This window comes from Psammomys obesus, unplaced genomic scaffold (genome assembly GCF_907164565.1).
Source record: "Psammomys obesus unplaced genomic scaffold, mPsaObe1.curated_primary_1811, whole genome shotgun sequence".
Lineage (NCBI taxonomy): Eukaryota > Metazoa > Chordata > Mammalia > Rodentia > Muridae > Psammomys > Psammomys obesus.
In genome coordinates, this window is record NW_026596125.1 from 14,713,968 (window position 1) to 14,727,141 (window position 13,174).

General features: G+C 48.5%; 1 protein-coding gene across 4 annotated transcripts in view; it reads right to left on the bottom strand.

The window, feature by feature from the left end:
• Positions 1-9,520: 9,520 nt before the first annotated feature.
• The window catches only part of Gpam (glycerol-3-phosphate acyltransferase, mitochondrial), a 59,519-nt gene continuing 55,865 nt past the window's right edge, over positions 9,521-13,174 (bottom strand). For all 4 annotated transcript variants that reach the window (XM_055630115.1, XM_055630113.1, XM_055630114.1 and 1 more), the window contains one exon: positions 9,521-12,961. In XM_055630115.1, coding sequence (XP_055486090.1) covers positions 12,845-12,961 — 117 coding nt within the window. In that variant the 3' untranslated portion in view covers positions 9,521-12,844. The remainder of the gene's footprint in view (positions 12,962-13,174) is intronic.

Consider the following 13,174-nt stretch of genomic DNA (forward strand, 5'->3'; position numbering starts at 1 on the left):
GCGCATGCTTGCTTGCAGTCTGGAAGTTGTTCCACCAGTAGGTACCAGGTGCCTTCTCTTTACATTATCCCATGTAAGCCTTGAAGCCATTCTATGAGACTCAATACCCCATTTGGCAAAAGAAGTAACTGAAGTTTACAATGACTGTCCCAAAGTACCACAGGCATGCGTGAAGCCAAGACTGAGAGCCACATCCATCTGGAATGTGTTCTGGCATCCCCTATGCCATACCATCCACCCCTTCCCACATTAGCAACCTTCATTCCTGAGGAGAACCAACCTCATCCTTACAGGCAGGGTGCACAGGCGTACCACGATCCATCAGAACACATGCCAGACAAAGCAAAGTGAACACTGGACTGTAGGCTCTGCCCCCCACACGCCACCCTCTCTAGGAAAGCGCGCAGAGCAAGCTCGGTCACCCCAGACTCTGCACGCTGGGTACCTGCTGTAGTCCACCGCAAGGATCGCCCCGCACCGTCTGGCTACATTGGCCGTTACACCACCATGTTAGACTAGCTCGGGCCTCCAGCAGACACAGTTTAGCGAGTTCACAGCTCAACGGTTCCTTAGATGAATTACCCAGATTTTCCGCAAAGCCAGCTGCAGGTGTCTTCTCCTGCTTGCCATCTGTCTTGTCAACAGGACATGATATATAGGTCATCATTTTCCCCTCTGGTACCCACCAGCTGGGCTGTAGTAGTTGTGTGGTAGTTAGGGACTGATATATACTCTCCCTTATCCCCTCCCTCCCTCCTCTCCCTTCTCCCCACCCCTCTCGCTCTTCTGCTCTAGCTTTCTCCTCCCCACCCCCATCAACTCTCCCCAGTCTGTGTCCTGAGCAAACCCTAATGAAGGGCTTGTTCTGGCTCAGTCCAGAGGATTATTGTCCACTATTGGAGGAAGGGATGGAGTGTGAGGTAGCTGGCCACATTGTGTCCTTGGTCAGGAAGAGAGAGACGAATGCTAGTCCTCAGCTTGCTCTCTACTCTTTTCCTTTTATTCACTTTACGATCCCATTTCACAGGGTGGTGACACCCACATTCAGTGTAGGTTCCCCTTCTCAGTTAAATCTCAGTGGAAACAACCTAACAGTGCGCCCCACAGGTAATTCTCAGGCAAGTGGTGAGGCTGGTAATGGAGGCTGACCAGTATACCCCTTTCTTGGGCCCTCCCTACTTCTGCATTTTTATTCCAAACTTCTTTGTCAGTTCAGTACTCCATAGACTTTTGTGATTGTTTTCTAGCCTACCCTCCTTTTCTCTGCCTCTCAGAATTCAAGGCTGGACTGCTCCATTTTGTCTGATGGGATGGGGGGGTGGAATTCCACCTGCTGATTGAGGCCCACCGCTCTTTGCCCTGAAGTCCTCCTTGCCTGCCTGCCTGTCCTTTGACAAGCCCAGAAGAGGAGCCTGTGGACACAGAGGAGGATTTGGAAAGTGACCGAAGGTGGGGAGAATCACTCACAGACATGAGCATAGGTGTACACACACGTACACACGTGCGCGCGCGCATGCGCGCATACACACACACACACACACACACACACACACACACACACACACACACGCTACCCAGCAGAATGCCCTTGATTTGCGTTTCCAAATACCTCACTCCAAAACCTTAAGACAGAATCTGTTTAAGCCTCCAGAGTCACACACACCAGGTTACAGAAAATACAGGGGGAGGAGGCACAGGAGCTTTCGGGACAAGACCCAAGGATGCAGGAAGTAAGCGCTAGGTATGGGAAGCTGCCCAAGACACAACCAGATCAACCAGATTTACTAAAGGAATTGTTATAAGGGAGAGAGAATTGACAGTTCAGAAGAAACTCTAAGACATGCAGCACTTGTCGAGATCCTAACTTGGACCAATTATTTAAAAAAGAGAAGCAACTGAGCACTGGAATTAATGCATGTGTGATCATGGGACGATTCTTAAAAGGCTTCATTGTCCTCCACAGCTATCTGTTGACATCTCTATGGGTTAAGTGATAGGATGTGAACAATTTCCTTGGAGGCAGTGCAGAGGAGGGCGAGCCGGTGGGGCTAGAGCTGCGAGGTGGCTGACCCTGGGTCGGCAAGAGTTGGAACGTGACTGGAATGTGGGACCTGGCAACAAGACATTGATCTTACCATTCTGATACATGTTTGCAATTTCCCATGATGGAAAGGATTTCTTTTTTAATGGATGAGAGTAAAAACCCTCATCCCAGGATGACTCAAGACTGGAATGTTCCAAGTCTCTCCACATCTGTCTCAGAAGCAAGGAGAGGAACGCTGCTGCCCAGGACAAGCAGCTGATAGCTCATCATCGTGCGAAAGCCCTACCATGTGTAGACTTCCCGCTCAGGATGGAGGCCTCTCCTCTGGGTCACCCCGATACTGCATGGATTTGTCACATGACCTGGGCGTCCCCTTGAGTTCTCTGCTCAGCCTCTAGCCTGCATTAAGTATCCCACAAATGTGTTCGACAGGGTGGATAGGTGAACACTGGACTCCTGGCCTTTGGGCACCATTTGCAGACAAGATTCTGCAGGCTATGATACATAAAAGTCTGCCTCTGTCTCTGTGTGGCTCTGAGCAAGAATCTTAATCACTCTGAGTCTCCTCTCTTATAAATTGCCTCCTGCCTGCTGGCTTCAGGCCTACCCTTCATTGCTGTTCCTCAGGAAGAGCAGAGACCTGCAGTGGTGGGAACTCCCAAGTCCCTACCCAAAACAGCCCTCAGCTTCACAGGGGCTGTCAACCTTCTAGCCTTCCCTCTCTTTGGCACTTACTCCCTGGAAGTCCACGGTGGCTCCGTACACACAGACTTCAGGTCCTGAGCAAGTTTCTTCTCCAAGGTTCTTGCGATGGAAAGCATCTCCAAGTGTCATGATAAAACGAATATGTTAACATTTCAAACAAACCCACCACACAACCAACCCAGTAAGGGTTCTTAGGGAACGAGGGGTATTGCAGGGAGCAGGCACCTGACTGTAGGAGAGGAAGCCTCACCTGCTACAAGACAAAAAAAAACAAAAAACAGCCTGGCTGGTGTGGCTGGGCCAGCATGTCTGCCAGCTGGCCCAGAGCCCACTTAAGGACGCCATCGCCCCATCTGAGACCACAGTGCAGCCCTCCCTACAGGACAGACTGTGTAGAGTTAGCCCTCAGGAGTCCCCCCAGCCTAAGCCTCTGCAGTGCATAATACCTGTCCCTGCCACTGTCCAGTACCAAGGACCGTGGGGACAGAGTCTATGTTAGGACCCAACGGAAAGGCCAGGCAGGCTGTGGCTAAACAGTCTTTGAACAGACGCTCACAGATGCCGGCTGCTGGTGTCCACGGCTCCTCCAAAATGTTTGGCAGAGAACAACTGAAGGCCAGGCTGCAACAGGGTGGGTGGAGTTCCCTACCTTAGAACAGCCTAGCAGAAGGAAAGGGCTCGGGAAGCTGGGGGAGCCATCATTATCTATCGGTAGCCCGGTTCCAGAACACACAGCCCAGCGTGTGATAATCGCTGAGTGGTGGATCAGGCAAGGCCGGGAGCGGATAAAGAAGGAACAGAAGCCGACACCATGGCTCTGCTGGTAAAGCCACTTGCTGCCAAGCCTGCAACCTGAGTTCCCTCGTGAAAGGCTCTCATGAAAGACTCAGCAACTTGTCCTCTGCCCTCATGCCCACCCACCGCACCTGCACAAACACACAATAAAAATCTAATTTAAAAAAACTTTTAAAATAACATGCTAAAGAGCCTCATCGTCAGGACGCTTCTGCTTGGGGAAAAGGCCATAGTGAGGCACAGGCTCCTGGGAGAGCCAACTTAGTTACACCAATGAGGGCTGTCTGAGTCCCTGTGGTATAACCCACAGCAGCCCAAAGCCGCCCTCCCCAGAGTTCACCCGGGCAACGGTGGGACCAGATCTGGGCATAACATACCCAGGAAACAACAGCCACATTTAAGCAGAAAGGGGGTTAAGGCTTTTAAGGGGGTGCAAGAGAATAATGTGTAGGCCGCGGTGTTTCTGAGGTCCGGAGACTCCCCAAATCTCACACGCTCCCAAGCCAGCGCCAACTCCAGGCTAACTTGAAGGACGCTTGCGCCCTCTAGTGGACAGAATGGCCATAGTCTTAGTGGCTCCAGAGGCCCTCTTCCTTCCTGTGATGGAGAAGACCAGAAAAGGGCAACCAAGAATAAAGTCGTGGATCACTTTACGCCTGACTGCAGCCCGGGTTCCCTTCCCTCGCGCCTCCTCACCGATCACAGCCAAACCTACATCCTCCCAACAGCCCCTCGCAGCTTGCCCTTTTAAAGCTCACACGTAATGGATGTAATAAACTCACACTGGATGAATTAAGAGGTTAAAATGGGAATCTCATCCCGAGAAACTCCTTTCAGAGTCAAGTTTCCATAAGGTGCTTTCCAGGTGGCCGGAGGCACGTGCGCCCTCATCATGGACGTCGGGAATTATTTGCACCCCACTTTCCTACAGTAAGACAGACCCTGAGCTCGGTGATAGGCTTGGGGTGCCTGGGGCAGCAGCGAATGGAAAGCTGGGGGAAACAGCAAAGGCCTGTCCCGCCCCTCACCTTCTGCAGTCCTGGCAGGCATTCATTCCTAAGGGTCCCACGGTAGGTGTCCCTCGGCCGTGGGGCCCCCAGCTTTCTGAGAACCGCAGGCTACCCGAGCCACGCCTTCTGCCACGCCCCGTGCCCGGCTTTGTAGCTTTCCTGGTCCTGCCTTCAGTCTGAGGAAGCCATCCGGAGGTCTGGCAGCAGGTGACGGAGAATTCATAGACTCGTTCACCCTAGTTGTCTAAGCAGCCTTGGCCACGGTTTTTTTTTTTGGTGGGGTTTTTGTTTGTTTTTTGTTGCTTTTTTGTTTTGTTTCTTTTAACCTTTGATGAAGTTCTAGCGCCACCTACTGAGCAGATCCAAAAAGCGCGGCAGGACCACGCCCTGCGTCCTGGTACAGGTGGGCCCGCCTGAAGGAAATGAGAAGTAATGTCTGACTTTAAGACAGAATGAGACTGGAGAATCCCAAAGCCTATTTATCCCGGGGCTGGACCAGGGTCCGTCAAACTCTAGCCGAGGAAGGAGTGGGCAGGCAGAAGAAAACCGAGTTTGCCGGGTTATCTGAAGGGAAGCCCCCTGAGCTATGCTAACATCTTTAAAGTGACCATCACAATAAGCCAGGCTGGGCTCATTGTGGCTTCCAGCGTGTTCACTCCTTCATGCTGTCACCTTAGGTGAAGGCGCAACCTCAGAAAACAGGCTCAAGATCCTGTGGCTGGTAAGTGTGGAACTGGGACTTGAACACGGGTCGTCTTCACCAGGTTCTGCTACGGAGTAGCAGCTCTTCAGTCACCTGGACACACACCATGCAGATAGCTACAGCCGAAGCTAGTGTCTCCAGATTCTAGCACCAATTTCTGTGGGTTCAAACCTTTGTGTTAGTAATTTAGGCTCCGTGCCAAAAGAAGGCAACAAAGAGGAACTCGCTGATGGCCTTCCATGCAGTGGCCATCTTTTCCTCTCCCTGAGAGCCCAGAGGTGAGTGGCTGCTTCATCACCTGCAGCAGAGTTGGTGGGGCTGACTCCACATGCAGCCATAGCAGCAGCCCCTTTTGCCCTGGGCTGGGTCCCGGCATGAACCTCACATTCTGGGGGAGAGAGCAACTTTCTCCTTCCTAGTGTCTCAGTTCTACTTCCTCCTCCTCCCCACCCCAGATGAGGCTTAACACACTAGCCTTGAAATCCAAACACACACACAGTAAGGTCAAGGTTGAAGGAATCTGGGGTTCAGCCTCCTAGCTGCCAGCTTCCCTGAAGATGTTGAAGAGTCTACCCCAAATTGGCCTCCACTTCTTCATCTGTACAATGGGAAGTGGCTGGTCCTGCCCACAGAGCCAGCCCGCAGCTTAGTGACTGACTGTTAGATTGTTTCTTGGTGTTATAAAAAGCAAATGGCAAAGAGCAGATTGTTCCATCTGTGGACTCAAGTGACCGCTGTCCCTCCCTTTTAAAAACGTGTGCACTTTGAGATACCACTGTTTTAGAAAACAACTGCCCAGGCCTTATGGGCAAATGACCTTTGACACAACTCACAGGCAAATGCAGACACAGAAAGATGACTCCAGGGAGGAGTGTAGATCTAACAACTATAACCACAGCCAGTTTACAGGGGGGAAAAAATCTTTCAACAGCTTAGAAAATATATTCTACTTGCTTGGAAAGTGCAAGGGGACCAGCCTGGCGCCTCCATGTCACCAGAGTGAATGACGCCACAGCATAGACATCCTGTAGAGAGTCACTTAACAGTTTGTCAAGTTGCATTGGCAGGTGACACTTAAACTGTCCTTCCCCTTCCTTCAAGGCTGAGTGAAAGAGTCTGTTGGATGAGAACCCCTTAGTCATGCCCCATCTCTACAGCAGCCCAGCACGCTCGGAACCACCTCATCCAAGTGAGGTAGTCCTTGTCCCCTGGGAGACACAGTGCTGCCTCCTGTGTGATCTCACATGCTCTGAGCTTGCCTCTGGGTAGTACCAGCACTTTCCCGACACTTACCTCAGCTTTTGACGTCTCCAACCACTGTAGGTAGACCTTTCGCAGGGGTCAACAGAGGGGCCCTTTTCCATCTTTCTCTTCTCGTAGGCTCTCAGATCCAAAATGGAGGTGCTTCAGAACACTGGCTGATCTACAGGACCAACATGGTGGCTCACATGTCTGGAACTCCAGTTCCAGGGGATCCAACACCCTCTTCAGCCTCCAAGAGCACATCAGATATGGTGCAGACACACACTCGTGCACACATACACACACAAAATACTCAACTGCCCAACTCTTTAAAATGCTAACTCTTGATATAGCTTCACAGCTCAACACCGCCTCAGGAAGAGTGACGAAGACTGTCTTTACCTGTTGTCCCTAGAACCAGTCAAAAGGCAAAGAATTTAGCAACAAGTCATCTATATGCAAGCTGGTGCCAGGAAGGAGCAAAGGGACTAATCAAAGGGGTCAGAGAGGGGTGTTGATGAGTGGGTCAGTGCCATGGGCAATAGAAAACCAGTAGCACCAGAACCCTCAGAATGCTCCTGAGGAAGAAAGTGAGGCTGCGTGTCACTGCTCAGCCCCGCCATATGAACGGAAGGTCAGACTTGAGACGTTGGCTCGCCAGCACTCTGCAGAGGCGAGAGAATCCTCTGAGGAAGACTCAGGAAGAGCTGGGTGGAGGGGCTCCCACAGGGGGCTGTCAGAGCAGCCAAACAGAAACAGATATGAGACCTTCTAAACCCACTGGGAAACCCGCCTCAGAACAGCAGTACGATAAAAGAAGCCCATCTTCATGCTGAGAGCAAATTATACTGTGGGGACACTTCAACATACTCACCCAGTAGTTATTAGCCAGCTTTTATTAACCCCAACTTATAAAAGAGTGAATTCAATCCTGTGTCCAAAGTCGTGTAAGCAATTACTAACTCTAACTTGCAGTTGCTGAACTTATTACTAAAGACTTTGCCAAGGAATTCTCTTACGTAGCACTCAAACCTTCTATTTTGTAATTTTTTTGTATGTGTGTGTTTTGTTTGTTTGTTTGTTTTGGACTCACTTTGTAGACCAGGCTAGCCTTGAACTCACAGAGACCCACCGACCTCTGCCTCCCACAGTGCTGGGATCATAGGCGTGTGCCACTGTGCCCCACTATTTCTGTGTTGGTTTTTTTTTTTTAAGATTTATTATTTATACAACATTCTGCCTGCACACCAGATCTTACTATAGATGGTTATGAGCCACCATGTGGTTACTGGGAATTGAACTCAGGACCTTTGGAAGAACAGCCAGTATCTTTAACCTCTGAGCCATCTCTCCAAGCCCTATTTTGTAATCTCTATAGTTAATTTCTTAACACCATTCCAAAACACATCATGTTTGGTGGTATTGTGTCTAATGGCACTTGGTTTGGCTACGGAGACCCCAAGGTCCGTGATCCCCAAGTTTTAGTTTCTCACAGAGTCATGAGACCCAAACACAGCCCCCCCTTCATATGTGTTCATGTGGTATACATGCATGGTTTATATGCACATGTGCAGATGAGCACATGTGAAGGGAAGAGGAGGACGTTGGAAGTTCTGTTCTACCGCTCTCTACCCTAGTCCCTGGGCATGGGATCTTCTCTGAACCAAGAAGTGGGCTGGAAGCTACAAGCCCCAGGGATCTTCATGTCCCGCCACAGAGAACACGGGGGTCACAACACTGGGGTCACAAGCCTGGCTTCGTACATCAGTGCTAACATCCATACTCGGATCCCCATGCTTGCCCACTGCTCAAGTTTTATTCCATTGATCAAACACTCTGACCAAAAACAACCTGGAGAAAGGCTTATTTCAGCTTCTACTTCCAGGCCACAGTCCACAGCTAGGGGGACTCGGGACAGGAACTGAAGGCAGAAACCCGAGTGGAGGGCGTAGACTAAGCCTGCTTACAGGCTCTCGCTGGCTTGTTCTTTGCTAGCTTTCTTACACAGCCCAGGACCACCTACAGGGCTGAGGAGACAGCCACAGGCTACCCTAATGGAGGTCACTCTTCAGTTGACATTCCCTCTTCACAGGTGGATCAAGTTGACAATGAAAACTAAGCAGGACATACTGTTAACCATAGATCTCTCTTTCTTGCTTGCTCTCTCCTTCAAAATGACATTTCTATTACTTTCAGCTGCCACATTTTACTACTATGTAAAGTTATCTTGTGGGTGCCAAGATTTTATTATTATTAAAACAGCAACTAGTAACCCATCACTGAAACTGACCCTCCTGAGTAAACAGATGAGGAAAACAGAATACATCTTTAGAGAAAAACACCCAAATGCAAAGATGTTGGCAATAAAACACTGACTTGCACCCTAACCACAATGGGTATGTTCCATTGTCCATTTTAGACATAGTTTCCCAAATTAGGCCAAACTCGTGCCTTCAGTGCAAGAACACCCATGCGGGAACATGAAGAAGGCTCGCTCAATGGTGACCGCAGGTGCTAGAAATGCTTCTGCACCCACAGCCGGAAGCCATGGCGGACACTCACGCACAGTCTGCCACCATCTCCAGACACTGTCCAGGGCCGGCTACATCTGGGTACACCCAAAGGAGCTACAAAATATATGTGCTTTCATAAAATACATTACTGATTCTTAAAAAGAAAAAGTAAGCTAATACTTTTGAGCAGCTATTATAAACCAGTGGGAAAACCAAGGACTTCACTGTACTTTTTGTGAAGTTAAATACATATGAAACGTAGATGGCAGAAAGCACACTAAAGGTCTCAGCAGCCCAAAGGGGATCTCTGTGATGTGAGCAGGCATTCTCTCTTCAAACACTCCAAGGTTGTAGGGATGTGAGCCAAAAACTCAGGGCTGGGAGGCTCACAAGCTGACTGACAAGTTACATAGTAACATTTTTTAAAAGTTCTATGTGAAGTCAAATCAACATGACAAAATGGTTAACACGAAAGTCTTAACAACAAATCCAAGACATAAAAAGTAAGTGAAGTTTTTTTTTTTTCTGGTTTATTAAAACAAAACTCCATCTCCATTCTTCTCAGAATACACCACCAACAGACATAAAAATCTGTCAACATTTCCAAGGCAGTGTCACTAACAAAATCATACAGTGATCTTACAGTAGTAATTCTTTTTACAACAATCTGACATTGCTTTGCACAATAGGCAAAAGCTGAAACAAACACCTTCCATAACCACAGTTAGCCCTTTAGCTGTTGAGAAGTAAGGTCAAGAGTCTCTTGAAGCAGTCATTGGTTGTACTAAACTAAATGCCAGGTGGCAACTCTCAAACCCCTAAAAAGTGTTTTTAAAAAACAGATTTACATCCCATAGTAAGTCTTATAAACTTCAAAGATAGGGTTTATCATTTCAAAACACCACAGTTATCTATGGACAAAAAAAATCTGCATTCAACTATGCAGTGTTTTCTTCTAGAACTGAATTAAAACCTTCATTATTTACCCCAATTAAACCTTCTATTAATTCTGCTACTTTTAAGTTTTAAAAAAGCCAGGGTCACAGGTAGCTGATTTTCCATCAAAGAAAAGCGTTTCAGCCAATTTTCTGTGCTTACTTACTCTGTCCAGTGAGGAAAATATTCGTCCCCTTGGTGCATCATGGACAATACAAAAAGCATGCAAAGTTCTGCTTCGGGTCACTGTGACCATTGGTCTGCTTAAAGAGCTAATGTGGTTTCTGAAAATGCTTTCCATGGCATGCAGTGAGAGCGTCGGGGTGTCCCAGAGAGGAGAAAGGTCCTGAGGTGAAGACAGGTGGGGAGCTGCTGTGCTCGAGGGTTGGGTACTGCTGGGTGCTCGCCACCTTCAGCACAGAGGGCACTGCTATTCCCACGTATCCCCAGAACGTGGGCTCTCAGAACACGTCTCAGAGCACAGGAAACGAGGCCGCAGAGCAGCCTGTCCACCATTCCCTGTTACCCTCACCCTACTGACTTCCAAGGTCTAACACACTTTCCTGGCTGAGGTCACTAACACTTGTTTCTGCCTTCATTCTCCTTAGGATTTGGAGAGCAAATACCACTCCCCCTCTGAATTACTTGGCTTAGCCTCACTTAAAAGCAGGGTGCAGCTTCATATTGCTTAGTATTAGGTTTTTATTTACTTGTCTCACAGTCTTCCCCTGAAGGGCATGCATTTCAGTTTGTCAGAAATGCAGTAGAGTAAACTGTAATAAATTATATACAAGCACCTAGTTTGCTTAACCTTTCGAGGAAGCCACCCACTGCTGGAAAACAAGGGGAATGTTTCTATTAGGGAACAGGGCTACCTGGAAGCCTTATTGTGATGCAGGTTTTTTGTTGTTGTTTGTTTTTGTGGATTTTTTTCCTTTCATAATGAGGCACTGAAGAATGAGTTGTGCTAAAATGAACTCAAGGGTCAGCTTGCCGGGATGAGCATAACTTTGGTTGAGATTTTTCTTCCTTAAAAAAGGTTTCAAAGCACCAGTTAATTACAAAAGCATGCATACTTATCCTCACAGTGAGTTAAGTGTCTGGCGACGGCAAGTGAACCGCAGTCTCTAAAAAGGAACCAACTGAAAGGGAGACCACAGTGGGGCAGGGCGCTCTCTGTGCGGGCTGGAGAACAGCAGCGACTTGCAGAGGAAACAGGCGCAGGAGCACGCTGACAGGTCGGTCCAGGGCACTGCAGCCACCTGACAGAGGCGCCTTCAATTTCCATTTAGAGGGTTAAGAAAGAAGAGAGACCAACAAAATGCTTGAGTCCCCAGATGAGGTGCACCCAAGGGAGACCAGACTCCCCAGGAATCCCCTAAGAACAGCCAAGGAAGTGCCATTCTACCCTAGTCAGTAATACAGAAGGCTCAAAGGTAAACATCTCACTCCACTCCAAAGTCGCTACAATTGACAGTGAACGGATGCAAAGGAACAGATTTGACATGCACAGTGGGGAAGCGAGGCAGCCACCACAGCACAGCATTATTGCTCTGAGCTCCAAACCAGCCATTCCATGCACTGTGGAATGCCAGGTGGGGCCCCACCTCCCCCAACACCCACATGTCACTCAGAGGATACAATTAGTGTTTAAAATTCAAGTTCAAGAAAGTACAAACTTCATCCCTAATACTTTTATATATTCAAATCATCTATACAACACTCATCGGAAAAATTCATAATTCCATATAAATCATGTATATGGACAGTAGACTGTTAGAAAATGTATTATCACATGATCATTAAGAAACTGCCATAATTACCACAAATATCTAATTGTATGCTCCTTGATCTCAAAAAAGCACCTACCCACTAAAACAGAAATATTTTCATAATTACTCGCTTTTAAGTGGCAATGGAGTTTGGGTATGTAGAAGCAAGGATTCTTCTCAGAGCTTAAACCTACACATGCCTCCAACCACCTGCCATTCAGCAGGCTCCCTGTGCCACACAGGCTGTAGAGTGCACCATTCAGAACTAGTCACACAGACTGGGGTGCAGCACCCACTGTGAGAGAGTGCCTGCCACAGCCAGCAATCTCTCTAGCTGAGCTGCCAGCCAGCAAGCTGCTGTTGGCAAGGGTTCTTCAGGAGCAGCTGATGCCCACCATGCAAAGGGCAGGGAGGGTGCAGGTATGGACAGCGGGAACTCTAAAAATGTGCTCCTTACAGCTCAATGGCACTCCTCCCGTGAGCAAAGCCTTCGGTGCCACTTTCCTGGCAAGGTGCAGCTTCACCCTTGCCAACCAGACTCACTTCCTGATGCCAGCTCTTTCTTCATAGTATCTCATTTCCTGACCTACACAGTATTGTCTGCTTCAGGCAGCTATTCAAGCACGCTCTGAGTCTCCAGCCCGGGGCAGCGTTGCTCCTTAGTAAAGCAGTTGAGATAAAGGGCTCACATGCAAACCATAGCTTGCTGACAGCAATAAGATGGAGACAGAATGGATGACCCAATCATTTTAAAGGAAACATTATTACATACTATACAAGGGTCAGTTCTACATACACCTCTATGTCCATCACAGTAACTAGTCCTGAACAGTCATACTTAAAATGTGAATCTTTAATAAACTCCAAAATAACTTACTGAGATTTCACCTAGTGACCTAGTGATCATGAATCGCAGATGGCACCGGCACGAGTGTTCTGCACAGCCCACTGCATCTGTGTTGGGAGGAGCACAAGTCCACGGGGGGCAGAAGGCACGTGTCTTTCTGGAAGTCTCCTCGGGGTAAGGCAGGCTGGGCCACTCCAGGACACCTGCCACTCGGAGTCAGACCGGAGCCTGCAAGGGACTCCTCAGCTCCTTGCTTGAGATCGGTGCTGCGAGAATTCTACAGCACCACAAAACTCAGAATATATTCTAGGAGTTTCTGCCGGTTGCACTGAGGTAGGAACGTACTGCTCAGTTCTAAAATAGAGATTCTCTTTTGCTTGGTCTCTTTGAAAACCTGAAGAGAGAAGTAAGAAAAACAAAAGTCAAAGAACAGACTGCGCAAAGGAAGCACTTTTGTTACCAGCCCTTGACCTATGTCCACAACCCAAAAGTCAGGAAAGAGAGAATGCTAAGGCTGCTTCACGGAAATGATGCAAGCGTGGAGGTGTGTGGTGTGAGGCGAGCGTGGAGGTGTGTGGTGTGAGGTGAGCGTGGAGGTGTGTGGTGT